Below are 24,946 nucleotides of genomic sequence, written 5' to 3' on the forward strand. Positions count from 1 at the left end.
TGTGGAATAATTTATTTGATTTTGCAAGGATTTTAACAAACATACATTGGGTTCAGGTCAAGGATGAACTTGAAGTTGAAGGTCAGTATATACTGTATATATATTTTCCCCTTCTTTTTCTCAGGGTTTAAACCTGAAGCTAAAGTCAGAATTACATTTTTTAGGTAAGTATGAATGTCATGGAGATCACAGGTAAATTTAAAGCAAATACAAGGTACTGTATATTAACAGTTATATATACATATATATATATTTGAGATACAGCGTCACCCGTTCCGTGACTAAAACTATGAGTTTGAGTAATTAAAAATAATTAATTAATTTTTAAATTGATAATATACTGTATGGACCAGTAAAAACACTTTACACACTAACAATTCACATTCCTTATGATCTGTGACGTTGATCCTGATACGTTCAAATGACCCTCGTAAACGTTTAATCCATAGCTGGGATAAAGTAGAATTCCAACTGGTATTGTTTTGGGGTTTTTTTGTTTTGTTTTTTTTTAAATAGTCTTTACATAATTCGTCCATAAAATATCGGAAATATACGTAGAATCCAAACAATAGTGTTAGAATTGTGTAATATGAACTGGAAAGTATCAACAGAAAATAAAATCTGGGGGAAAAAACAACAAAATCCTAATTTTATTTATTTTTTCATACGTCAGGTCAATACCTTAAAATGCTGACGTTAATATCAGAAATATTTAGAATTGGGGCAAAACGTTACAACTGTCCTTCTTCATCGAAAGCGCTTGTATGATTCGCGTCCTCTTCCGTATTAATCAGGTGACTTATAACAAATAAATATAAAATGTGTTTTCTACTCTGAACTGTCTTACAGTGTTCTCATTTTTCCTGCCGTCATTGAACGCACCATCAGCAGATCATCTGTTGGACAGGGAAACTCTAAACAGGAGCCAAGTCAATACTTTTCCCCACTGTTAGCACAAGGCTAGTTCCAAGCTCCTGAAGTTAGTCGTTTAGTAGATTCTTTATTAAAATAGATAACGGACTATAACATGTACCATGGACAGCATCTCAGAGATGTTATAAGAAGAGTTTGCGGCGCTTAAACTAAGCTTCGTGTGTTTGTAGCTGATTATCATTAGCTGCGGGTGGAAAAATAAGTGCAGAAAAATGGAGCTGGACGACGTTGACCTGTATCAGGACGATTCCGCAAACTCCACCGTCATGTCCGAGCGGGTCACCGGACTGGCCAGTTCCATTTACCGTGAATTCGAGCGACTCATTGAGAAGTATGACGAGGACGTAGTGAAGCAGCTGATGCCGCTGGTCGTAGCCGTGCTGGAGAACCTTGACTCGGTATTCGCTGTCAACCAAGAGCACGAAGTGGAGCTGGAGCTGCTTAAGGAAGACAATGAGCAGCTCGTTACCCAGTACGAACGAGAAAAAGCACTGAGAAAACACGCAGAGGAGGTGGGTTTTTATTTAAAACACCGCAAATTTCTTTTAAACCAGAGTTGCTTTTTATAAAGCAAGACTCCATTCAGAAAGCTGGCTATTTACTCTTGTATTTGTATAATATAAAGCTAAACTTTAACTAACTTTAAGTAAAGTAACTTTACAGGACAAACAAAAGATCATCTTGAAATCGGCTCACTCACAAACAGTTGTAACTCTAAGTTAGTAGTTGTTTAGTGAGGGGTTTGAAATTCCAATGCCAAGCTACATTCAGAAATCTGGCAATTCACTAATTACCAAGTAATTTACACGTTTGTCATGTATGAAGAAACTATAACTTTTATTCGACTTGTGAAAAGGGTAACTGCAAATTGTAATGAATTACTATTGTTTTATAGTGTACTGGCGATTATTTCCCCTGCCAAACAGATTTAAATTCTACAGTCATAATTGTAGAATGAAATCAAATATACAAGATTAAGAGTCAGGTAGGATTCAGGATTGAGCTAACTTGACTAAGCAGAATTTAAAATGAATGATTTCAACACAATAATTGGATTTCTCACTTAATTAAACGTGTTTGTCCATTTACAGTGTAACACACTTCTTCTATAAATCCTCTTTTCCCAACATCACATGAAAGCTGCACCTTAAATTCCTTGAAAAACAACCAAGAGCTTGTCTTTAATCTGGTTTAGCATTTTCAGCCGTCTTACACTCCTAATCCTTAGAAAATTAGTGCTGGTATTGGCCTGGAAACAGGAGTTAAACTTACATGAAATCTGGAGCATTTTATTGTGTTAATGATTTTGTATTCACTGTAACCTTGTTGACATTCAGCTTGACTGTTGAATGGTGAATGACATGTGAAACATGTCTCAAAGCAGAGTGTAAATAATTCATGTCACGTCGCAACATGTTGCTGAAGCATTAGGTGGAGCTGCACATATGGGATTTTCCAGCAGTTTGTTATGGACTCATCAGTCCTCTTCCCATTGGACGCTGTGTGTTAAATACCACAGTCAGGAAGCTGCTGGGTCTTCATGGCAGTGTCACGGTCATAGTCCTTTCACAGCCGAGTGATGTCAAAGCTCATGTCCTCAGACTGTTTGGGATGTCAGTTTCTGTCTGTCAGTGGAGGAAGGTGGATGAATGTCGGAGCTGATGGCCATTGTATTGTATTTGTTAAAGAATACATTTTTGTTGATGATAATGAGGCGGGTGGATGGATGGAGGTGCAGCGAGCAGAGATGGTGCATGGAATTAGTGAAGATGTGTGTGCTGGTAGGAGAACGGTGTCAGATATGAAACAGGCAAAAAGTCAGATCAAAAGGCAACAAAAGGAATGATTGAATATAAAAACAAAACTGTGACATTTGTGCTTGAAAACAGACATAACATTGTTTAACATTTTGATGCCAGAGGTCTTTTATAATTATGAAAAAAAAATCCCCTGACTTTTTATCAGATTAAAAACTTCTAATTCTGACACTTGTTTTAGACTACATCATGAGACACAAACAAAAGAGCCTCAGTTTGAGTAGATGTTCACAGTGAGGACCACATGCAGTAGGCTTATAAATCAGATCTTGACTGAGAAAATACGCTTTTGTCATGAAAATAATAAAAATCAAAGATGGGTTTTTAGTAAAGGAAATCAACAACACAAGTGATAAGAAAAAATATCACATGACAAACTCTCTCAGTAGGAGCTAAACCAAATTAGTACCTTGTCCTGGACTCAGTCATTCAGGCTCTGATTTGGACCAAAAGAGAAGCGAAGCCGCAGATCTTACCCAAGAGCCTCGTCCTGCTTTAGCTGCTCTGTAACCAGAGAAAGACCTCAGAGCAGAGCAGAGGAAAAGGTAAGGCAGGAAATTCTTAGACCGGTAAAAATAAAATGGTATTTTCCCCCAGTCCTTTGACGGTCGGCTGCTGCCCCAGAGAAGACCACAGCACAAATAACAAAGCCTGGTAACTTCTAAGACTTAGAGTTGGATGGAGACAGAACAGTATTTAACTTGTATTTAATCAGTCAAATTAAAGAAAAATATTTATATTATTCATTTGTTCTTAAAAAATTGCATTCTCTGTTTTTTCTTTTCATTTAAACCTTCTTTAGCTGTGATTCCAGCACACATTTGCTGTTGTATCTCATGGTGCCCTGAAAAGGTCTTCTGCCCAGATTTGCATTCATTTTTCAAGCAAAACTCTCACTAGTGGTGGGAGACTGTAGACAATTGGGTCAAGGTTCCTCAACCCCATGTAGTAAATGTCCCTCATTGACTTAATACTGATTCATGCTCTCTACAGATGACCCTTTCTCAATCAGAGTCTCATGACTCCTGGCTGTCATGTAGGAAGAGGTTTGTGACTCCAGGAAAGAAAACGGAAATGTTACTGGAAAAACCTGGCATTCAGGGCTTAAAAGTTGTCAGCTGACCTGATCTTTTAGAAATAAATGTTGCTGGTCCTTGACTTGACCTGGGGCTGTTTGAAGGTCAGGTCAAGGTCCAGCAACATTTATTTCTGAAAGATCTGATGTCAGTAGACCTGTGCAGCAGACATGGCAGTGTTGAGTCAGGTCTTTTGATGACACACTGCGTCTCCACCCAGTTACTCACTGCATGCCACTTGATTACAGTTGTGTGTAAAGTGTCCTCAGCCTGATGTCTGTATATTTCCAGCCTCATCATTTTAGTTGAACTGTTGTGTTTGTGCGTGTGTGCGCCTGTGTCCCGTCATTCACTTCATTGTCTGTGGACTGTGGCTCTAACACATCAGCCAGAAACCACTGAAGACTGGGACTCAGTCCATTCCACTCTGTCAATTGAGTTCCAATACACCGGAGCTCTGTGCATGTGTGTGAGTGCGTGCACATGCTGTGTACGCACTCTGTTGCAGCAGACATGTGCTTGCGTGCATGAGAACCAGTGTGGCTGACAGTTGTCGGGACAAAGACGGCCCTATGGAGCAGCACAGCGGGAAGAGTCGGCCGTTGTGACGCTAGAACAGAAATTCTCTCGAGCATTTTCAAAAGTCACTGCTCGGGGTCATGTGATGAGCTACACCCTCAGAAGGGTGGTGTTGTACTAGGAGGTGCTGTTTGCAGCAGTTTTATATTGCACTTTGGCACTGGTTGAATGTCAGTTGGTCTTTTTATTTTTTAATAATTAAATACAGCTTTGGAAACTGTTGGATATTTGACTGTTAATTGCTAATAAAAAATCCGTAGTGCTGTAGAATATGGATATGGTGTATTGCAGTGTATCGATAATATTTACTCAGAGCCATCTCATAAACTCATTTTCATATTTTAATTTTAAATGTTTAAAAAATAGGGAGAAAAAACTCATTTTTTTCACAGAGGTGATGAACAGCAAAGTCATGGTTAGGCCTTGGGGGTCAGAGATTTCAACAACTCCATCAGAAGATCGTGCTAAATATAAAGTTGTGTACAAACAGGTCCAGATTGAAGACACCTTTGTTTGAAACCTCTCCAGGTTCTGGAGTGTGACCCGGGACTAAAGAAAAACTAACTGTGAGCGAGGGGCCCAGGTGATCGCAGCTCCTCGTACATGTGCCCAGGCTCTGCTGCAGGTCCACATCACACGGCTGCATGTGTACAGACGTGATCCTGGACTCAGCTGATCAGCTGAGGTACCAGAAGGGAGGCTTCAAAAAGATTGCATTTTCCCAAGAAATGCAGAATCACAAGCGTGTTGTTCTTATCGCTCTGATGTCAGAGACATTACCATGAAGTCCAGCAAATGAGGCGGAAAATGAGTTGTTTTCTTTAAAGATGTGTTAAACCTCACCAATTAGTTGAGCCAATTTGAAACTCAGTCTTGGAGCTGTGTCTCTCTCTGCTTCTTTATAATGACTCATAAAAATATTTACCAAAAGCACATTATGAAGCCTGAGCCTGTATCAGCGGTTTATGAAAATATTGATACAACAATTAACACTTAACCAGCAAATATTCATGGTGGTTGTTCATTTTTGTGTTGGATTTAAACCATTTTCTTCAGCTAGGTCGAGGCTTTGCTTCTTGGTTGTTGGGTTCATTCAGTGCAGCCCCGGCTTTATCTTGTTATTTGACTCAATCTTCCCCTCAGCTCCGTCCTAAATAACATTTCCTTACGCTGAGCTTTTCATGGAAAATAAATTAACCTCAGGAAATTTGTGGGTAACCCAGCGTTAAATGGAGTAAATGTGAGCTCTCTGGTGGTTTGTTGCCAAGAAATCCTACTATGTTGCTGCTCTGTGCGAACCATCAGTTTTGCATTAATTCAAATGTATTTTTTATTCATTCTTTTTCTGCAGAGATACATCGCATTTGAGGATTCCCAGGATGGTGAGAAGAAAGACCTGCAGCGTCGAGTGGGGGGGCTGGAGTCTCACACACGTCAGCTGGAGCTGAAAACTAAAAACTATGCAGAACAGAGTGAGTCCATCCACTGTACATCTGTCCAGGGTTTTACTGTAACCACACTATTCTTAGAAACACTGAGTCAGACACATGCGGTCCAGACCAGAGGACCGTGTGAGCAGCACCAACAGTTTACTGGTCTTGTGACTGTGGACACATGGTCCTGAATGTTATGTTTGTTAAATGAGCTGTTGTGAATAATTGTCCGTGTCCTGATTGGAAAAGCCTGGGACAAGAGACTGAGATAGAGTGAATACAACAGGGCAGTGTATGATTATTTTTTTCTTAAAGTCCTTAAAAGTGCTTTAAAGGTCCAATTCTCTCCCCATAAGTTATTTCAGGAATGTAACTTGAATATGGTTAGATTTAAAATTATTCTGACAGTATCTGATTTGATGGATTTGAGGGTTTAGTACACTGGTGCCCTCCTGTGGATGTAATGTGTAACTACAACAACAGTCCTAGCCGTGAATGTGAATGAAAAGTAAAGTGCTTTTTAATCTTCTCTTTTTAAGAGGTGAAACAAATTTGGTAGATTCTTCTCTTTCACAGCTAATTTTCTTCTTCTTTTTCGTTGTAATGCAGTCAGCAGACTGGAGGAGAGAGAGGCAGAGCTGAAGAAGGAGTACAACACTCTGCACCAGAGACACACTGAGGTAAACTGCAGAAAAGTCATCCCTAAAGGTCTAACACACACTTTAGGAACTGCACTGGAGCTGCAGACAACAGTTGTATTCTAGGTGTCATAGCACAGGTGTAGTTTTTAGGATAAATGTGTAGTTTGTTTAACTACTATTTTTTGTCTTTTTGTGTAATGTGATTGGGTTTATTCCTGGTTTAGACACAGCTCTAACAACTGGTTCTGACAATTTAATCACACGAAGAAGAATTCTGTTTCTGCTCAGGCTTCACTCTCACCTCTTCACTGCTCTGTCATTCATCAAATGTCACCAACAGATGCTTCAGTGTCTGGACAGGCTTCAGTTTATCTACGTAATGCTGGACAGAGGAGGAGTGGTGGTGGTGGTGGGGTGGACCTGGGTGTGTGTTTGTAGGGGGGTGAACCGTCACTGACAAACATGCATTTGCATCAGTCACTGTGGATCTGACTGTGACATACTGTACGTGAATAATTCCACTATCCTGTCTGTCGTTTGGTTATTTCTGGTAAACAGGACAAGGTTGTAAATAAATTCAGATCCAGCCTTTCTCTAGCAGTGAAGTCTGAGCTAAATAAATATTGAAATGTTGAGGCCCAGCCAGGTTTTCATGGAGTGTATGAAAGGTTAGAAAAACAATGTCTAGAAGCTGTTCTGTGTTGGTGGTGGTAGTTTCAGGAGTGACTGTGTGTTGTTTCTGTTCCTTCCAGATGATCCACAGCTACATGGAGCACCTGGAGAGAACCAAACACCAACACATGGTGACGCCGACCGAACCCCCAGACTCACTCATATCAGGCAGAACACGGTGAGGCAACTGCACCTGCTGGTCATTTATACACCCATCTTAGTAAACTCTAACATTTGAACCCTGTTGTAAATACAACATTGTATACAATACAATGTCTACAATACCATGAAGTCATTTATGCTTTGCTTAAATGGCAACATTTTAAATGTCAGAAATGTGTTCCTGCATCTGTACTGTTAGAGCCTTCTGAGGAAGAACATCACCAGAACCAATAGTAATGATCTCCTGTGATCACGTTGTGATCAGCTCTCAGGTCAGATGATTTTGTACAGAACCTCATTGATGTCACTTCAAAGAGAACACATTGTGTTTGTGTCAGTGGGAAGTTGTGGCAGGAGGGGAGAGCGGGAAGCTGTGGAAAGTAATTCTCTGGTTTTTAGCTTGTAATTGTCCAAAAGGACATCATGTGTTCACCAGTGTAAACGTTATTGTTATACAAGAGCGTAAAATGTTTAGGTGTAAAAAACAAGTGTGAAACTGCAGTGGGTGTGTAACAGACCGTAACAGTCTGTCTCCTCGTCACCTCACCAACAGCTGACTTCCTCTGACCCACTGCAGTTTCACAGTGCGTCCACTGTGGACATGTCCACGCTCTGACACAGGATCTGACACAGACAGAAATATACTAATGTTGGTCAGGTGATTAATACAACAACAAATAAAATATAGTTTTAAACATCAACAGCATTTTTATCATCAGTTGAAGTCTCCATTAGTGAAGATATAGTTTTGTGATGTCGTAAAGTAAGACATCAAGATGAGATAGTTTTAATTTAGTTTTTATTGTAGTCCTTATAGCTGTGAAAGGTCTGGTGTAGTTTGTTTCTACACACACACACACACACACACACATTTTGGACTGATCACTCTCCTCATTTTGTAGCCAATAGGCTGAAGCCTGAGGAGAGGCATATGGAATGAGCCTCCTCAGCCTCCAAAAGACAGAGAGAGAGAGCGAGAGAAGAGAACGAGTGAGAGAGAGAGAGAGAGAGGAGGTGCTGCTGCTGTTGGTTTTGATGGGCAGTGTAATCACAGCGAGAGCATCGGAGAGTTCTAGACTGCAAAGCAGCAGAAGTGTCGCATCTTGGCAGAGGATAAGAAGAGAGAAGTAGGAGGAGAGGAGGACGGTCTGTGCTGCTGCTGCTGCTGCTGCTGCTGCTGCTGCTGCTGCTACCTACAGGATTAACTTATTACAGCAGCAGATTCATTTGAGTGCTTATTGACCACCACCTTCTCTGAGTCAGTCTTTCTGGTCGGTTCCCTCTTAGCCTCCTCGTACTTTCTTGGAACACTGGGCCACAATCTGGGGGGGCCATGAGCCCCGGGTGTATGCTGCTGTTTGTTTTTGGCTTTGTGGGGGGAGCAGTGGTCATCAACTCAGCCGTACTGGTGTCTCTGTCGGTGCTGCTGCTGGTCCATTACTCCGTCTCTACTGGAGGTTTACCTGCCCTGCCCTCCTTACCGTCTGTACCCAGAGCCGGCAGGTACAGCAGCGTGGCTGTGTTTGTGTGTCTAACGTTGTGAGCGTGTGCACATCCGTATATATTTACACGTCATCTTCTCCGTGTCTGATGATGCTGCAGATTTTCGAGCCAAGCAGTTGCAGTGCTGCTGCCATGTGGGTGCGATGCAGTCAGACACACTGCATCTGAAAAGTAGGTCAGGAAAAAGAGTGGTAATTGACAGACCTCTCCTAGTGGAGAACACAGGAGATGCACCTTAATGCTCCTCAGTTTGTGCCCCAAAAAGAAACAGTTACTGGTGATGTACAATTTGTTTGTGTTTGTGACAAAATGGAACCAAAACATCCAGTTGGCTGAAGCTGACAGAGTACTTTTAGACCTATCCTAGTGGTAGGCAGTGGTACTGCTCCCAGCCCTGTATTTTTGTGTAGTGTAATACTGTATGACATCTTTCTGTTGTTGACAGCAAAGCAGGCTTCACAATAAGACTTTTGAGAGATGTTGACATTGTCCCTTACTTATATACTGTTTATTATCTATATGTATATATTTTATTTTTATCAAAAGGGACAATCATGTGTATTGGATTATGTGTTTAAATATAAATCCATACAGTGCTGTAGAATATATATATATAATTAAACTAAATATTGCAATATTTTAGTGTATTCATATTTTCTTATGCCGTTACTGTGGTTTTTTCCCATTTCTATCACTTATTTTATTTTTGTGACAGTTGTTGCTGTTCTGCTAATACTTGCCCTGGTGTTGTGTAGGTTGAAGTGTTCATTTCTGCTGATGTCTCAGACTCTAACCATGGGGTGTTTATCATCTGGTGGAATGTATGAGGCAAACAGCCTTATTTTACTTTTTACCACGTCTGTGTGCAACAGCACCTCTCAGTGAATTTCTGAGGTCCATCGCCACATAATCCTGCTCTTAGTGTAGCGTCAAATGTCATGGTATCATGTGGATTGATGAAAGATTATCAGTCGCCATTTAATTTGGCAACGGCAAATTTAATCTGAAGACCTCAGAGCCAAACACAGTGCCGATTAAAATAACACTATGAAAATGTTTATTTATTACCTTCTTCAGATGCCGATCTGAAGGATCTATGATCTGTGAAGCAGTGAACAAACCCATGTGTCAGTATTTTTAACACATCCTGTCTTGTTTTGTCAGGAAACAATTTTACTGAGACCGTACTTCCTCCCATTTGTCTCCAGGAAGGATCACCCCATCTCTGTGGGCATTTTCCATCTCGCTGGCACTGATGGTATGACCCCTGACCTCCAGAGGGAGCCTGTGGACTCTCCGTCAGAACCGTGGAGATTCAACAACCTCAGTCACCCGTGCTCTAACACCAGTCTCAAGGTTTGAAAAACACATTTGTCACACTTTGTAACAGTACCTGGTAGAAGGTTATGAAGTGATGCCAGAAGATGGCTGAAGAACTTCCCAGAGATCGGACCGGTGACATCATGAATCCTCACCTCACGAAAAAAGAGGTGGTGGAAATTCGGGTGCAGCAAACATCCAAGAGAGGGAACATTTCTATTGAAGAAGGAATGGTTGAGCTGGTTCAGAATTTCGAGCGTGTGTGTGTGTGTGTTTGTGGCTTGCAGCCCAGGAACCAGAGGAAGTGGTACCATCCTGGGGCCTTGTGTGTGCCTCATTGGGGGGGGGACAAGCAGGACAGAGTGACTTCACATTGTTGCAGATGGAAACCAGGCTGCAGGGCTCCACCATGAATATTGATGACTGCACTAATGAGTATTCATTTGTTGTCAGCACACTGCTCTGTGGTGGTGTGGTCGTTTTATTATGAGGTTCAGAGGTTGTTGAACTTACCACTGTTGGACAGTTTCTTCTCACACATATTAAATAATATTGTTCCAGTGCAGAGGTCTGTGCAGTTAAAAGTAAAATGTTCTCAGCACCTTATGTTTAGTCTCACTACAGGGACAATCACAACATCATGGACCAGTTCTCCAAGTCTGCAAATCAATAAGTCTAATTTAATGTTCTGTAGTTCAGCATCCTGGTTTGAGAGGTTTCAGAGTTTCATAACAGTTAGTACACCTGCTTTGAAAGCAAGGAGCAAAGAGTCCTGGGTTCGATGCCCAGAGGACCCACATATCACTAATGCCGCCTCCTGTGGCTAGTTACCTAGTAGCTGTAATGGCTAACATTAAGCTATGTATTGTCTGACATCGAGCTGTTTCATTTAGATTTTCTAAGTTATCCATGATTGCATTTCTAGATAAAGAGTTTAAACTTTGACATTAACAATTTCTTCCACACAGCCTCAGTACAGACACAGAGCCTCAGTACAGACACAGAGCCTCAAGCCTCAGTACAGACGAGCCTCAGTACAGACACAGAGCCTCAGTACAGACACAGAGCCTCAGTACAGACACAGAGCCTCAGTACAGACACAGAGCCAAGCCTTTGTATTGTTTCCACTGACTTGACATTTAGATTTACAGTTAAGCCCCTCACTGTGTGGTTGAGTGTGTTCATGTTGTTGTGTGTTTTGGGATGGCTGACAGAAAGGTGCAGAGGAGGGAATCTGGCTCCCAATTGGCTGCTACTATGGCAACGGCGGGCTGACACAAGCATGTGAAAGGAAATACTCCCATCAGTGCAGCCAGAAGAAATAAGAGATTTTTTTATTTTGGAAAGAGAATTTTTTTTTTTTTTATATATGACGTGTTGTTGTATATGATTGTCTGTTGCCGATGATGTGTGAGTGATGATTGTCCCAGGGATCAAGTCAGTGTTGCTGTTACTATTTCACTAGGTTTATCATATGACATATTATTAAGGTTAGTGTTTCTGAAAATCCCCTGTTTGAGAAGCAGGTTTTTCCAGTTACACTGGAGGATGAAGAGGAGACCAGTCAGGACCAGGTAGAACTGCCTGCCCAAAGACACTGTAACTCCAGTGACATCACCATAACCACCTTCAGTGCCTCCGCCCGCTCCCCTGCCTGTGTTGGTTGTGGAGCTGCAGACACTGCATGTGTTATCACACTGCTTACAGGCTGCTGTGTGACTGGTTCATATCTGAATACAACTGTTTAATACAGGGGTGTGTTTTGGCAAGAATCTAGCGACACGATACGTATCACGAACTGTAGTAAAACTGTTATCATAGTAGATGCACAGTGCTGTTCCATCTGAACATCAGGTCACTAACACTGGAACAGAGGGATCTACACTTAGAATCACTAGACCAGAAATACAAGACAAATCAAATAAACCAGCACCATGAATATTTGACTGGTAATGATAATAAAATAAATAATAAAATGTACAGTGCTGTAGAATATAGCTACAGTATCGTGAAACCAAATATATAGTTTTGTTAAAAGCTAAAGGTAAATAAACTTCTCATTGGTTTGGTGCATGTGTTGTTGTTGTTGTTGTTGTTTGTTTTTGTAATAACCTGTCCATTGAACCAGGTTGTGTTTGTGCTAAATATAGAAAACTGTCAATAACTTGGTCATGTTTTAAAAATGGATGTGATGTGCCCCAGGGTGACATTTGACCTTTGTCATTGATGTGCATGAAAATGTGAGAGCTGATCCTGGGGGTGGTCTGTGGCGCAGCCATGTTTATTACAGTAAAGTTGTTTAGTTGTGTCACAAACTCTGTGATCAGACCTGAGTCAACAGAACAACTCTTCTCCATGGACGTGGCTTTGGTTTACAAATTGAATGCAACATTTTCTGCATGTCCTTAAGTTAGGCTGTGTTCACACTGCATGAGGCTTAGTTGTCACCCCAACCCTCATACCTGATCATTTCTGATTTTGTTTTTATGTCAGTGTGAACAGCAACGGTCTGATTCAAATCAGGCTTTTCACCCCCACAAGTCTGCACTTTGTGAGATTTAATCTGGAGAGTGGTCTGTGACAGAACTGAACATGAAGCCCTGCAGTGTGAACACAGCCTCTGACTGTCTGGTTGACAGTGTTAATGTGACTGTTGTGATGGTGATGTTTTGGGAAGAAGATTTCTAACTCTGGAGGTCTTTGTCCATTCGATCATGTTTTGTTATTTTGTCTCTCCTCTTTGTAAACCCTAAGGACGAGCTGGCTGGTTCCAAATCCAGTACCTCCAACTCCACAGGCTCAGGTCCAGATGGAGGATCCTCTCAGGATGGCGTCTCCAGACCAAACAGCAAAACATCGTCTCACGTTGGACCATCCAACTGTAAGACTTCTGCCTCTAGTCAGGCCAGTGGCACCACCACTGTTCAACCTGCCGTGTCTCCAGCATCCGTGTCCACAGAGTCCAAGAAAAGAAATCTTCAGGGACAAGATGTCTCCGACAGGCTGAGCACAAATCTGGACTCTAACGGTGGAAAACCAGAGTGCAATAAGAACATAGCAGCTGTGCATGATGGTCAGCAGACCCAGCATGGACACGAGGGTCAGGAATCCACCCCGACTCCTCTGGAAGGTACGTAGTCCTGTCAACAAATCTTACTCAGACAAAATAAGGTTAAACACTGTACACTTTGACCAAACTGATGCGTTTTAACCATTTAAAAAGTGTTTTCCTCATTTGTTTTACTAAATGGAGCAGACAGTGTGGAGAAATCTGAGGTGCAGGCCATCATAGAGTCCACTCCTGAGCTGGACATGGACTTCCAGTCCTGCAGAGGAACTAGGTACTAGTCTGTGCCAGTCTGTGCACAAAGTCTTTATCAACTAATATTTTTGTTTCATACAGAAAGTCTTAAATTGATACCATGTAGATAAATGATTTATTCCTTTTCAAAATGTTTGGACTTCATCTTCCTAACTTTTTCTTCTCCACCTGTTGGTGCAGCACACCAACTAAAGGTGGCGTGGAGAACAAAGTGTTTGATCGTAACACCGACTCTCTGTTTGAAGAGCTGTCGTCTGCAGGAAACGACCTGATAGGAGACGTGGATGAAGGGGCCGACCTCCTGGGTATGAATCTCCATCTTTTCACATCTTATCATCTGATCCTAGATTCTTCAGCTGGTAGTGCTGTAAATACAGTATATGTCCCTCTAGTGGCTGAATCTTAAATATATTTAATATTAATGAAGAAAAACAGTGTTTAAAGTTTGATTTAAAAAAATATCAGTTAGCAGTACAGAAAACAACACCTAGTGACAACAAGTATTTTATATCTTCCCTGAAAATAACAACATCAGCCATTAATAATTAACGTGATGGTTTACTTTCAGGTATGGGTCGTGAAGTAGAACATCTGATCCAGGAGAACACTCAGCTGCTGGAAACCAAGTCAGTACCAGATAGTCAGACTTCTTCCATGTACAATTGTTTGTGTTTTTAAGGAGTACATATACATATACATTTAAATTGTAGAGTTTTAATTAAAAAAAACAAGCTGTGATTCCACTTTAACAGAAAGAACAGTGCTGCCACCTTCTGTTCCCCTTTTAACATGACATCAGATGACCAAACTGTGTGTCTGTGTGTGTGTGTGTGTCATACGTTCAGAAATGCCTTGAATGTGGTGAAAAATGACCTGATCACTCGTGTGGACGAACTGTCCTGTGAAAACGAGGTTCTTCGTGGAGAACTGGACGCTGTCACTCAGACCAAGACCAAACTGGAAGAGAGGAACAGGGAATTAGAGGAGGAACTCAAGAAGTAAGAAGAAGTTTTTGTTTTTCAACATCTGCCATACTTCAGTCTGAGTGTTTTTACCTTACAGTAAATGGAAATGAAAAATCTGTGGTTTTTTTCTTGAAGGGTCAGGACAGAGCTGGAGGAAACCAGACAGAAAGTCAAAAATGACAATGAAGACGAGGTGAGACTTTATCGCTGAGGTAATAAAAAATCTCCTTCAAGGGTGATTTTGGTTCAGTGTCAAACGTCAAGTTCACTGTGTCCTGTCAGAGTCACATCCTGTACCATGTGACGTCACTGTTAAAATGACTTCACTTTTTTTTCTAACACATTGTGATGAAATAGTTTTCATCAGCGTGATGTTTGTGCTGCCACCTACAGAGTGACGTTCCCACTGCTCAGAGGAAGCGCTTCACCAGGGTGGAGATGGCCAGGGTCCTGATGGAGAGGAACCAGTACAAGGAGCGGCTGATGGAGCTGCAGGAGGCCGTCAGATGGACTGAGATGATTCGGTGAGTTGGACCGCGTGGGAATTTCTTCTGAACAGGACGTCCAGAGAGGATTAGTTGAGTCTGTGAATTTTCTTTCTCAGGGCTTCAAAGGAGAATCCAGCTCTTCAGGAAAAGAAGAAATCCAGTCTTTGGCACTTGTAAGTTTCTCCGTTCTTTTCTCTTCATCTGATGTGGTGATCGTCCACCTCTGAGTCACAGCATTGTGTCTTTCATGTCTTTTGTACTGCGTGTTGTGTGGTCGTTGCCCCCAGGATGTAGGTAAATCTTTGCTAGCGTCTTCTCTTGACTGACTCTGAACTCTGTAACAGAGGAGAGCCGGGCTCTGATCTCAGCTCCGAGCCCATTTTTCCCATTAAAACTCACATGGAAACATTGAAGGCTTGATAGAAGATATGAAAGAAACTCAATAAAGTCAGAGATGAGACTGGTTTCTGAACCTGTGAGGTCGGGTTGAAAGATTAAGGCTCTCCTTTGTTGAGATCTGAGATGAATGTGTCTGGTTTGGTTTGAGGAACTTTTATATTTTTTGGGTGAGGAGACTGCACAAGAACAGTACTTGTATAGAACCACCTTGACTTCTGCTCTGTTTTGGGGTGTTCTTTTTCTGCCTGGTCTTGTGATGCCTGTGTGCAGGGTTTATTTGTTGGTTGAGTAGAAATCAACTTAACATATTTAGACATGTCGGAATTGTTCTGTGGTCATATTTAAAAACTGATAACGCTGAACGTTAAGCTTTGTTCATGGGGTCGTTGCCTGGACGATTGTTCTTCTTTTCTGTTAACTAACGTCCATCTCAGTGTCCGGTATTAATCCTGCAACCCCTGCTCTCCAGCAGCACTGACACTTCACTGTGGTGGGGAGAAGGTCAACGAGGTCAAAGCTGCAGTGATTAACTTTCAATATTCTGCTCACACTCTTTATAAACAACACCTTCTAGACATCTGTGGTTTATGTGTGTATATATATATATGTACAGTATTTAGTGTATGCTGTCATATCTGGTCAGAAACTCAACAGCATGGACTTTATTATTAAGGCTGTTAAATAATCTTTAAGCTCCCACAGGCTGCAATAAGAACTTGGAGTGTCACAGTTGGCCCACGAGCCTTGTGTTTGACATGTGAACTGTGACAATGGTGTAAATGCAACATATGTTCAACATATATTTGACCTTTAGTGAATGAAACGTTACTCACTGCAGCTTCCACGGTAAATTCCACATCTGCCTGTGTGAAAGTGTGCATGGTGTGTTGGTGTGTTGGTGTGACGGAGGAGAGCCTTTTTTACCCCTGAATGTTCAACCCTGCGTTTTTGCTGCTGCTGGAGGAACTGCTTGTGTCCATCCCTCTATACGTCTGTCTGTCTGCCCTCTTCCTCCTTCCCTTTGTCTCTCCCTCCCTCCGGTCCCGTCCCTCCTCCCACTGCCCCGCCCTGACACCTTTAGTTTCAGCCGTCTGTTCAGCTCGTCCGGCGGAGCAGTCAAGAAGCCTTCGGGCGAAGCACCGGTGAACGTCAAGTACAACGCCCCCACCTCACAGATCCAGCCGACGGTGAAGAAGAGGAGCAGCACTCTGCAGCAGCTGCCCAGCGACAAGAGCAAGGCCTTTGATTTCCTCAATGATGAGTAAGTCTGTCAGGGAGATTTGACACCAAACAAACAAATCAGAACAGATCCAGGGGTCGATGAGCTGCTGATGTGTTTCACAGAGTGGGTGCTGACAAGGTGGTGTCCAGGCGAGAGCAGAAGAGAGAACAGTACAAACAGGTGAAAGCTCACGTCCAGAAGGAGGACGACAGAGTTCAGGCCTATGGCTGGAGTCTGCCCAAGAAATACAAGGTAAGAAACAAGCCAGGACTGGGCTCTCTGCCTCCTCACCTCCTCACCACTGCTGCCTGTTTGGTTTAATACACTGTACTGTGGACTTCCCAGGTCAATGGAGGCCAGACTGAAAACAGGGTGAAGAACCTGCCTGTTCCAGTCTTCCTCAGACCAGTGGATGAAAAAGATGCTTCTATGAAGGTTGTTTTTATGAACATGTTCCCATCACATAACATGTCCTTAGTCCGGACATAATGAAGTGTTGGTTAAAAGAGACTGGAAAAGTATGAGCTCTAAAACTGAATGTTTCTCAAGGTGTTCACCACAGATCTCTGTGGAACACTCCTCAGAATGCCCTGTATATACTTGGGGTTACACACTTAAACTGGTTAATTAATCCAGTTCAAAGTGGTACACAGGGCTTCTATTTCCAAGGCAAAATTGGATATTGGATATACTGTATACCTGGATATGACGTCCATACTGTGGCTTCCTTCTTTCATATGTACTGGTCCTCCCCAAGCCTCAATAAATATTGGAGGGAAGTTTTCACACACTTTCTTTGGTCTTAAACAGAAAATTAGAACCAAACCCATTGACTGCTCTGTTTGGGGTCATGAGAGGGGAGAATTTGGTATAACAGTAAACAATGGTGCAACAGAGTTGGGAGGGATTATTTTGTACACAGTTTGGTCCTTTTTTTGTGTGTGCATTTGTTGTACTAAGAAAGTGTAACTAAAAAGTTTTAAATACAGAACTCCCTGTATAAACTGGTATCACATTTCTGTTTCCTCTCTGCAGCTTTGGTGTGCTGCTGGTGTGAATCTCTCTGGAGGTAAAACCAGAGACGGCGGTTCCATTGTTGGAGCCAGTGTGTTCTACAGTGACGTCCCTGGACCTGGAGAACTGAAAAAGAAGTCAGGATCTCGGAGCAGTCTGGAGAAACTGGACCAAGATCTACAGGTTAACACACAAACACACAGGCTACTACATTTATTAATAAGAGACACAACTCCAAAATCCATAGTTTCTAATAAACGATGCTGGAACATTAACGTTCCCACTTGACGTTGGTTCCAGGAGCAGCAGGAGGAGCTGCGTCAGCAGGACGAGTTATCGTCTCTGGTGTGGATCTGCACCAGCACACAGTCCATCACCAAAGCTGTGGTCATCGATGCCAACCAGCCTGGAAACATCCTGGAGAGCTTCTTTGTCTGCGACTCTCACGTCCTCTGCATCGCCAGCGTTCCAGGTGAGAGGAGGTCAGGTTTGCAGACAGTAGGTGGCGCTATTCTCCTGTGACACTGACATCTGTGTTTTTATCCAGGAGCGAGAGAGACAGACTATCCAGCTGGTGAGGAGGTGCCTCTCCAACCAGAAGAAGGAGCAGCAGGAGACCTTAGCTCACCACTAACCAGTAGCAGCTCAGCAGGTGGCGACAGCGTCCTCGGAGGCATCACCGTCGTGGGCTGTGCAGCCGAAGGATCGGCAGCTGTTCCTCAGTCTGCAGATGGTTCGGAAAAAGGAGAGAATCTGAATGGAGAATCTGGTAAGTTTTCACAATGACCAGAGAGCAAGAATGATAAATTCAACAGGTCTGACTCTGCTCGTTGTCTCTGAAGATTCCAGAGCAGCAGCAGAAGAAGCCACGGAGGCGACCGAGGGCAGCAGCGGAGTTCCTGACCACAGTGGCGCTCTGAGGGGAGTCTACACTGAACACGTCTTCACTGACCCACTGGGCGTCCAGCAGACTTCAGAAACAGCAGCAGGATCCACTCAGAGGTAACGGCAGCTCAGCGTCTTCACTTCACTCTGTCCAGGAAAACACTGCAGCTTCAAACGTCCTCAGAGAATGAACAGAAGACTGTTCTGTGTTTGAACAGAGAGAGGAACCTGCTGAAGGATGGTCTGAGTTCAAACTCCACTGCAGAGGAGCAGGACTTGATGAGAGAGGAGGCGCAGAAGATGAGCAGCGTTCTGCCAACCATGTGGCTGGGTGCTCAGAATGGATGGTGAGCTCCAAACATCTCTCTGCGTCATTTGTATTAAAGAAACCAAACCAAGAGGGTAAAGTGTGTGACGGAGTGTTTTCCTGTCTGCAGTGTGTACGTGCACTCGTCTGTGGCCCAGTGGAGGAAGTGTCTCCACTCTATTAGACTGAAGGACTCTGTGCTTGGCATCGTGTGAGTACAAAAAAGTGTCCTTCTCATCTTATCCTGGGATGTACGGTGCTGACCAGTACTCCAACAGCAGGTATAGGTAAAAAAGAAAACTGTTTCTGTGCCACAGTCATGTGAAAGGAAGAGTGCTGGTTGGTCTCTCTGATGGAACCTTAGCCATATTCCACAGAGGAGTGGGTGAGTAGATGTGTGAAGCCCCTACACCACAACCTGATGGTGCAGACGATGTAATATGTCGCCCCCTGCTGCCTTTGTTCTCCTCAGATGGACAGTGGGACCTGACCAACTACCACCTGATAGACCTGGGCAGACCCCACCACTCCATCCGCTGCATGACTGTGGTCCACGACAAGGTGTGGTGTGGCTACAGGAACAAGATCTATGTGGTGCAGCCCAAGGCCATGAAGATAGAGGTAAGAACAGCTGACGTCAGACTTCAATCTAGAGACCTGGATCCATGTCTTTGGATTATTTCAATCAGATAATCTTTTTTTAAAGTCTGAAGTCAAAGATATATATATATATGATTGGGAGACATCCCCATGCTAGCTCTGACATTAGCATGCTATTAGCCAAAAGAAAGAATTGAAAATTAATACATTTGGACACGGCATTGTGTTTGTAGACATTCAAGGATGCTAATAGTGAGCTAGCTTTTCTCATATTTTCTCATCACATCACGTCAGTAAAAGCTCACAAATATTATAGATAATCTTTTTTTAAAGTATGGTTTTATTCAGTTTCCTAATTTTTAGCAAACTCTTTCCTGAACAATCTTCCCCTCTGTCCTCTGCAGAAGTCCTTTGACGCTCACCCTCGTAAGGACAGTCAGGTGCGTCAGTTGGCCTGGGATGGTGACGGTATCTGGGTGTCCATCAGACTAGACTCGACCCTCAGGCTGTTCCACGCTCACACCTTCCAGCACCTGCAGGACATTGACATTGAGCCCTACGTCAGCAAGATGCTCGGTTGGTTCACCTTTCTCTCTGCAGATTCCTACTTTTCATTTGTTTAGTTTGGGTTTGGAACCTGATTGTTGAGGTTTTTTTTCAACATTCTCCACAGGAACTGGGAAACTGGGCTTCTCATTTGTGAGGATCACAGCTCTCATGGTGTCGTGTAGTCGTCTGTGGATCGGCACAGGAAATGGAGTCATCATCTCCGTTCCAATAACAGAGAGTAAAAACTATTTTTTTCTTAGAATAAAATCGTCTTTTTTTTTCAGTCAGTTGACCGTTTCATTTTCCTAATCCATTTCACCAGCAGCCAACAAAAGCCTGAAGGCAGCTGGTCCCCAACCAGGAGGTGTGGTCCGTGTCTACGGGGACGACAGCAGTGACAAAGTGACTGCTGGAACCTTTGTTCCTTACTGCTCCATGGCTCACGCTCAGCTCTGCTTCCACGGTCACAGAGACGCTGTCAAGTTCTTCACTGCAGTCCCCGGTAATAATTCTGTCAATGTGGTCTTTGGTCTTGTAGAAAATCTGAATGTCATTTTTAACAACATAACGTTCCCGTGGACCTGTTTTCCTCATTCTTCCTCACACTTTTTCTAAAGACTACCATTCAGAAAATTGCTGTTCTTTATCCAATTGAGTCGCCCCCTGTTGGCTGCCCCATGTTACTTCACAGTTGAACATTTCAAACCTAATGCTCAGGGTCTGCTGGGTTCTTCCAGGTCTGTCTGTTCCTGCTGCGTCCTTTGGTGGAGACACAGTAGGTGACAAAGTGACAGAATCGTCATCTCAGGAAGGAACCAAATCCATGTTGGTGATGAGCGGAGGAGAAGGTTACATTGACTTCAGGATGGGTGAGTTCACAACCAAAATAATAATAATAATAATAATAATAATACCCGCTTTAAATCCTGGGATTAGACCACAGACCAAACATTAGTTTTCACTTCAGTTTAATATCAGCCCTCATTACTGATGACATTGGTGTAATTGACGATTTAAAATGCATTCAGAACTTTTAGACTGAAGCTGATTAAAATGTTCAATGTTGAAATACATTTTAACAACATTTAAAATAATTTAACAAACTTTTTTTATTTAGAGGCTTTGTAATTATCTAATTAATGTTTTATCAAAAGGCAGTATTTGACACAATAAAAGTTTTTCAATTCAAATAGATTTGGAAACAACATGTTTTATATTGATGTTATACTGTAAACTTGAAGTACTTTATGGTAGTGTTTTTCACCTCCTGCCGCAACAAAACTTTCATTTGCACCTTGCATTTGAACCCAGTTTAAGTTGCATTACTGCCACCAACAGGCCAAGTCTGTGCGTAAGTGTTACTGGTGTGGCCGGATGCCGCAGCTGAATTAAAGATTTTGTCAGTAATTACAAAATCCCTCCAACCTAAAATAACAGACAGTGTGTGGCCCAGTTTAGAGGATGGGGCAGTGCCCACTGTTCCAGTGATCATGACCTGTGAAGCTGCTGCTTCTGGTCAAACAAGTCTTCTGTGTCTCATCAGGTGATGAGGATGGAGAAGGAGAAGAAAGAGAAGAACCTCCAGCCAACTTTCAGCCCTTGTTGGCAAAAGCTGAACGCAGTCACCTCATTGTATGGCAGGTCATGGCCAACCAGGACTAAAGTCCGACCTCTGACCACCCCCGCCCCCATCTGTTCAGCCACTGACAGGGGTCAATGATCTTCTGGTCTGGTGGTGGCCATCAGAACTGTTCAGTTCTTTCTCTCTCACGGTTCTTTCTGACCCATGTTTTTGTTTTTAACCTTTTTTATTTTTTATTTAATATGCTTTAATATTATTTGAGCTAAGGTTTAGCAACACTTAGCTGTTGTTGTTTTAGATCGACTGTTCCTTCACACAGACCACTAAATCACCTGTACAGGACTAATAATCAGGAGACTGAGGTGTCAGAGCCTGAATCGCTGATCAAATGTCTTCTTTTTTTAAAATGGTTACCATGCAAAACAAGTCATTTCATCAACTTCAAGTTGTCTGTTTCTGTCTATATCAAGTTTGCTTTGGTTTCGGTCTAAGCAAAATGACAGATTTGTGTTTGTGAGAAAGTATCTTTAAGAGACATTACTTTGATAAACTTGTGATAAAAATCATCATTCAAATACAGGTGACGTTTGATTAAAAGCTCTTATAATCAAACGTTAAGTATATGATAATCTCTAATTGTTCAAACTTTTGGTTGAGTTTCAAATATTTCTTTTTAGTCAGAAAAAACTATGCAAACCGGTTAAGCATGCTTGTTTAGGTCTGTTTATTGTTTTTACTGTTAAAAGCTAAATTTGTAAAATATATAAATAAATATAAATTTAAAAAAATCATTACAACACTAACATTTTATTAATATTTAATGAAGTCTGAAGTCAAAGATATATATATATATGATTGGGAGACATCCCCATGCTAGCTCTGACTTTAGCATGCTATTAGCCAAAATAAAGAATTGAAAATTAATACATTTGGACACAGCATTGTGTTTGTAGACATTCAAGGATGCTAATAGTGAGCTAGCTTTTTTCATATATTTCAAATATGTTTTGCAAGGTGATTAATATTTACTAATATTAACATTACCCTTGTCAGCATGTTAGCATGATGGTATACCATAAAATAAAGGTATACCTGTGTAAATATGAACACAAAATCCCCACATGCACATTTGCACACAGCAAATGAGCTGACAAATTAGAATTTGGGTAATGCTGACTTTCATTATTTTGCTCTGTGACCCAATGGGGCTACAATGTAGATAGCATTTAGCTTAGGAGATTCCATTTGGAATACTATTCATTTTAAATTAAAAATCACACATTCTACCGTGTCACAATGTTGTTTGTGAAACTGGAAATTTTAGTTCAAATTTTGAAGTTGTGAGAGGTTAGCAGTGAGATGCTATGCAACAGGATCACTGGCTAACATAATATCCTTGATATATTTTGGTCAACATTTAAAGACACCAGCTCTAATATTCTTTAGATATAAAATTATTTAATCTAGTGTTACACATGATGGACATTGAACATTCACATTGAACCTCTACTCTCCATAAACTTTAGAAAATCTACCTTGGTGTTCCAGGTGTGATGGCACTGAGACTTTTCAGGTGTGATGATGTATTTATTTTTTTCCTAGAACAGAATGTCAAGTTTGCTACCAAAGGTTGAAGGTGGAAGTGTCCACAGTTGGCCCAGTGGTCTACAAACTCTCTGGTGATTTGCAGCACTTTTTCAGCAGCAGCGTACTCCGTCTGTCCCTGTGCTGTTTTTTGTAACAGAAATCCTTGCTTGTATAGATGAGATAGTATATTTTTATGACTTTTTGAAATACTTTCAGTGTTAGAGAGGAAAGAATGTGTATGAGATGTTATGAGCAGAACATTAAACACTTGATCTGACTGTCGTTTCACTTTTCTTGTTTTCTCATTTATTCAGCATTTTTGTGTGAAATTCTCATGCACCTGATAAGAAACTGATTGTTACAAACAATATTTTTAATTTATTTTGTTTTCTTTGAGGGTCTCTTTGATGTCATTTGTGACGTGTGTGTATTTCACTGCATAAGGGCTGTCACTTCTCACAATCTAGTTGTGAAGCACAATCGCAATATGAAGGCTAACACCCTGCCTTGACTGTCAAAAGCTCCAGTGGAGCACGTTCTCTTATACTGCCCTCACTCAATGTCATCACTTTAAGGCAACTATGAAGCGATGTCATTTAACAATTGTTGTTTGCCTGTTGTAAAAAACAACAATTTATTGCCAACAACAAGACAAATGTACACTTGCTGACAAAAATGTCGAGTTTTGCTCAATTTTATTGTTCTGAAAAATTGCTTGCAACCAAAAGCAATGCTCTATGGCCTTGCCAGCAAATAATGCCACTGTGCCAGCGCAACAATTAGGCCGAACTTCACGTGACTGCTCACTGCTTTCAGCACTTCCTGCTTTTCCAGCCAGAAGCACAAAAAAATCATTTCCACACAAAGTTGATTTCTGTAAATTAAAGAGTTAATATCTGTCCCTCTGTATCCCTCCATAACAGGTTCAGTGTTTCACATATAATTGGTTGAAAGTTTGTGAAAGAAGTGACAGTCCATGTCACACTCAATGTTATGCTACTTTCTTATTTCCAGGTCTAAACTCCTATGTTTGATTTTTTTCTTTCTTTCTATTGTTTTGGAGTCCTGAACCTGCAGTTTAATCATTGATTATTTCTGGAAAAGCATCTATTTTGTGTCATTGATGATTTTTTTCAGTCTCGGTTAGTACAATATACATGCAGTATCATCACAGATGTGTTCCTGGTGTCTGTGCTAGTTTACTGAACTGGTCTGTTCTTTTCCCCTTTCTTGTACTGAGCAGTATCAGAAGATTTAGGTTTATTTTTGTGCAAGTGTAAGTGTGTGTGTGTGTCTGTTGTCTCCAGTTAAGGAGATTATTATTACATTTCAGCCATGTCAGTATTTATTTACTATGAATGAGCCTTGGCTTCTGAATGTAACTTTGTACAATAAAATCAATATATTAAAAATATACATGTTTTAATTACTGGACCTCAGTTATGTCTTCATTTAACTGTAGACTATTGGAAATTATTTGAGCCAGTGGGGAAATGTGCAGCAAAGAAGGGTAACTAAAGTTTTACCTTGATTTTGATTAGTTGGTGAATGTTCTTGACACTGTCAAGAAAAATATACAAAAATACATCTGGAATGTATCTTTATAGAGTTGGTGGATTTAAGTAATTGCTGTTCATCTTGGATGGTAGAAAACAGCACACTAAAAACAACAACTTAAGTAGAAAATGTACACAGTAACGAGTAGGTCGGTATTAATGTCCTCATCTTTAGAATAACACACTCAGAAACAGAGTCAAGACAATATTTTGCTGTTAATTTGATGAAACTACTGTTACTTAGAAAAATAGCATTGTCTAAAGAGTCATGAATCAGAAATTACGTCAAGGCATCGACGTTTTTAGTGAGCGTTTTAACGATTGAAAAATATTA

General features: G+C 41.5%; 1 protein-coding gene across 4 annotated transcripts; it reads left to right on the forward strand.

The window, feature by feature from the left end:
• Positions 1-354: 354 nt before the first annotated feature.
• spag9b (sperm associated antigen 9b) lies at positions 355-24,470 on the forward strand. Of its 4 annotated transcripts, none has more exons than XM_025057245.1 (29): positions 355-1,445; positions 5,757-5,877; positions 6,448-6,518; positions 7,232-7,329; positions 10,025-10,172; positions 12,891-13,266; positions 13,393-13,477; positions 13,639-13,763; positions 14,027-14,084; positions 14,304-14,456; positions 14,559-14,616; positions 14,817-14,947; positions 15,028-15,084; positions 16,392-16,571; positions 16,655-16,784; positions 16,878-16,967; positions 17,568-17,729; positions 17,847-18,018; positions 18,094-18,315; positions 18,389-18,548; positions 18,650-18,778; positions 18,869-18,949; positions 19,056-19,123; positions 19,211-19,359; positions 19,743-19,914; positions 20,012-20,125; positions 20,213-20,389; positions 20,625-20,756; positions 21,431-24,470. In XM_025057245.1, the coding sequence occupies exons 1-29, from the start codon at positions 1,146-1,148 to the stop codon at positions 21,547-21,549; spliced, it is 4,038 nt and encodes a 1,345-aa protein (XP_024913013.1). In that variant the 5' UTR covers positions 355-1,145; the 3' UTR covers positions 21,550-24,470. The 4 variants fall into 4 exon arrangements, with proteins under 4 accessions (XP_024913013.1, XP_016890167.1, XP_008313271.1 ...); XM_017034678.2 differs by having other exon boundaries at positions 365-1,445; positions 16,398-16,571; positions 20,210-20,389; XM_008315049.3 differs by having other exon boundaries at positions 368-1,445; positions 20,210-20,389.
• Positions 24,471-24,946: the final 476 nt, after the last annotated feature.

This window comes from Cynoglossus semilaevis, chromosome 8, assembly GCF_000523025.1.
Source record: "Cynoglossus semilaevis isolate Cse_v1.0 chromosome 8, Cse_v1.0, whole genome shotgun sequence".
Taxonomy (NCBI): Eukaryota; Metazoa; Chordata; class Actinopteri; order Pleuronectiformes; family Cynoglossidae; genus Cynoglossus; species Cynoglossus semilaevis.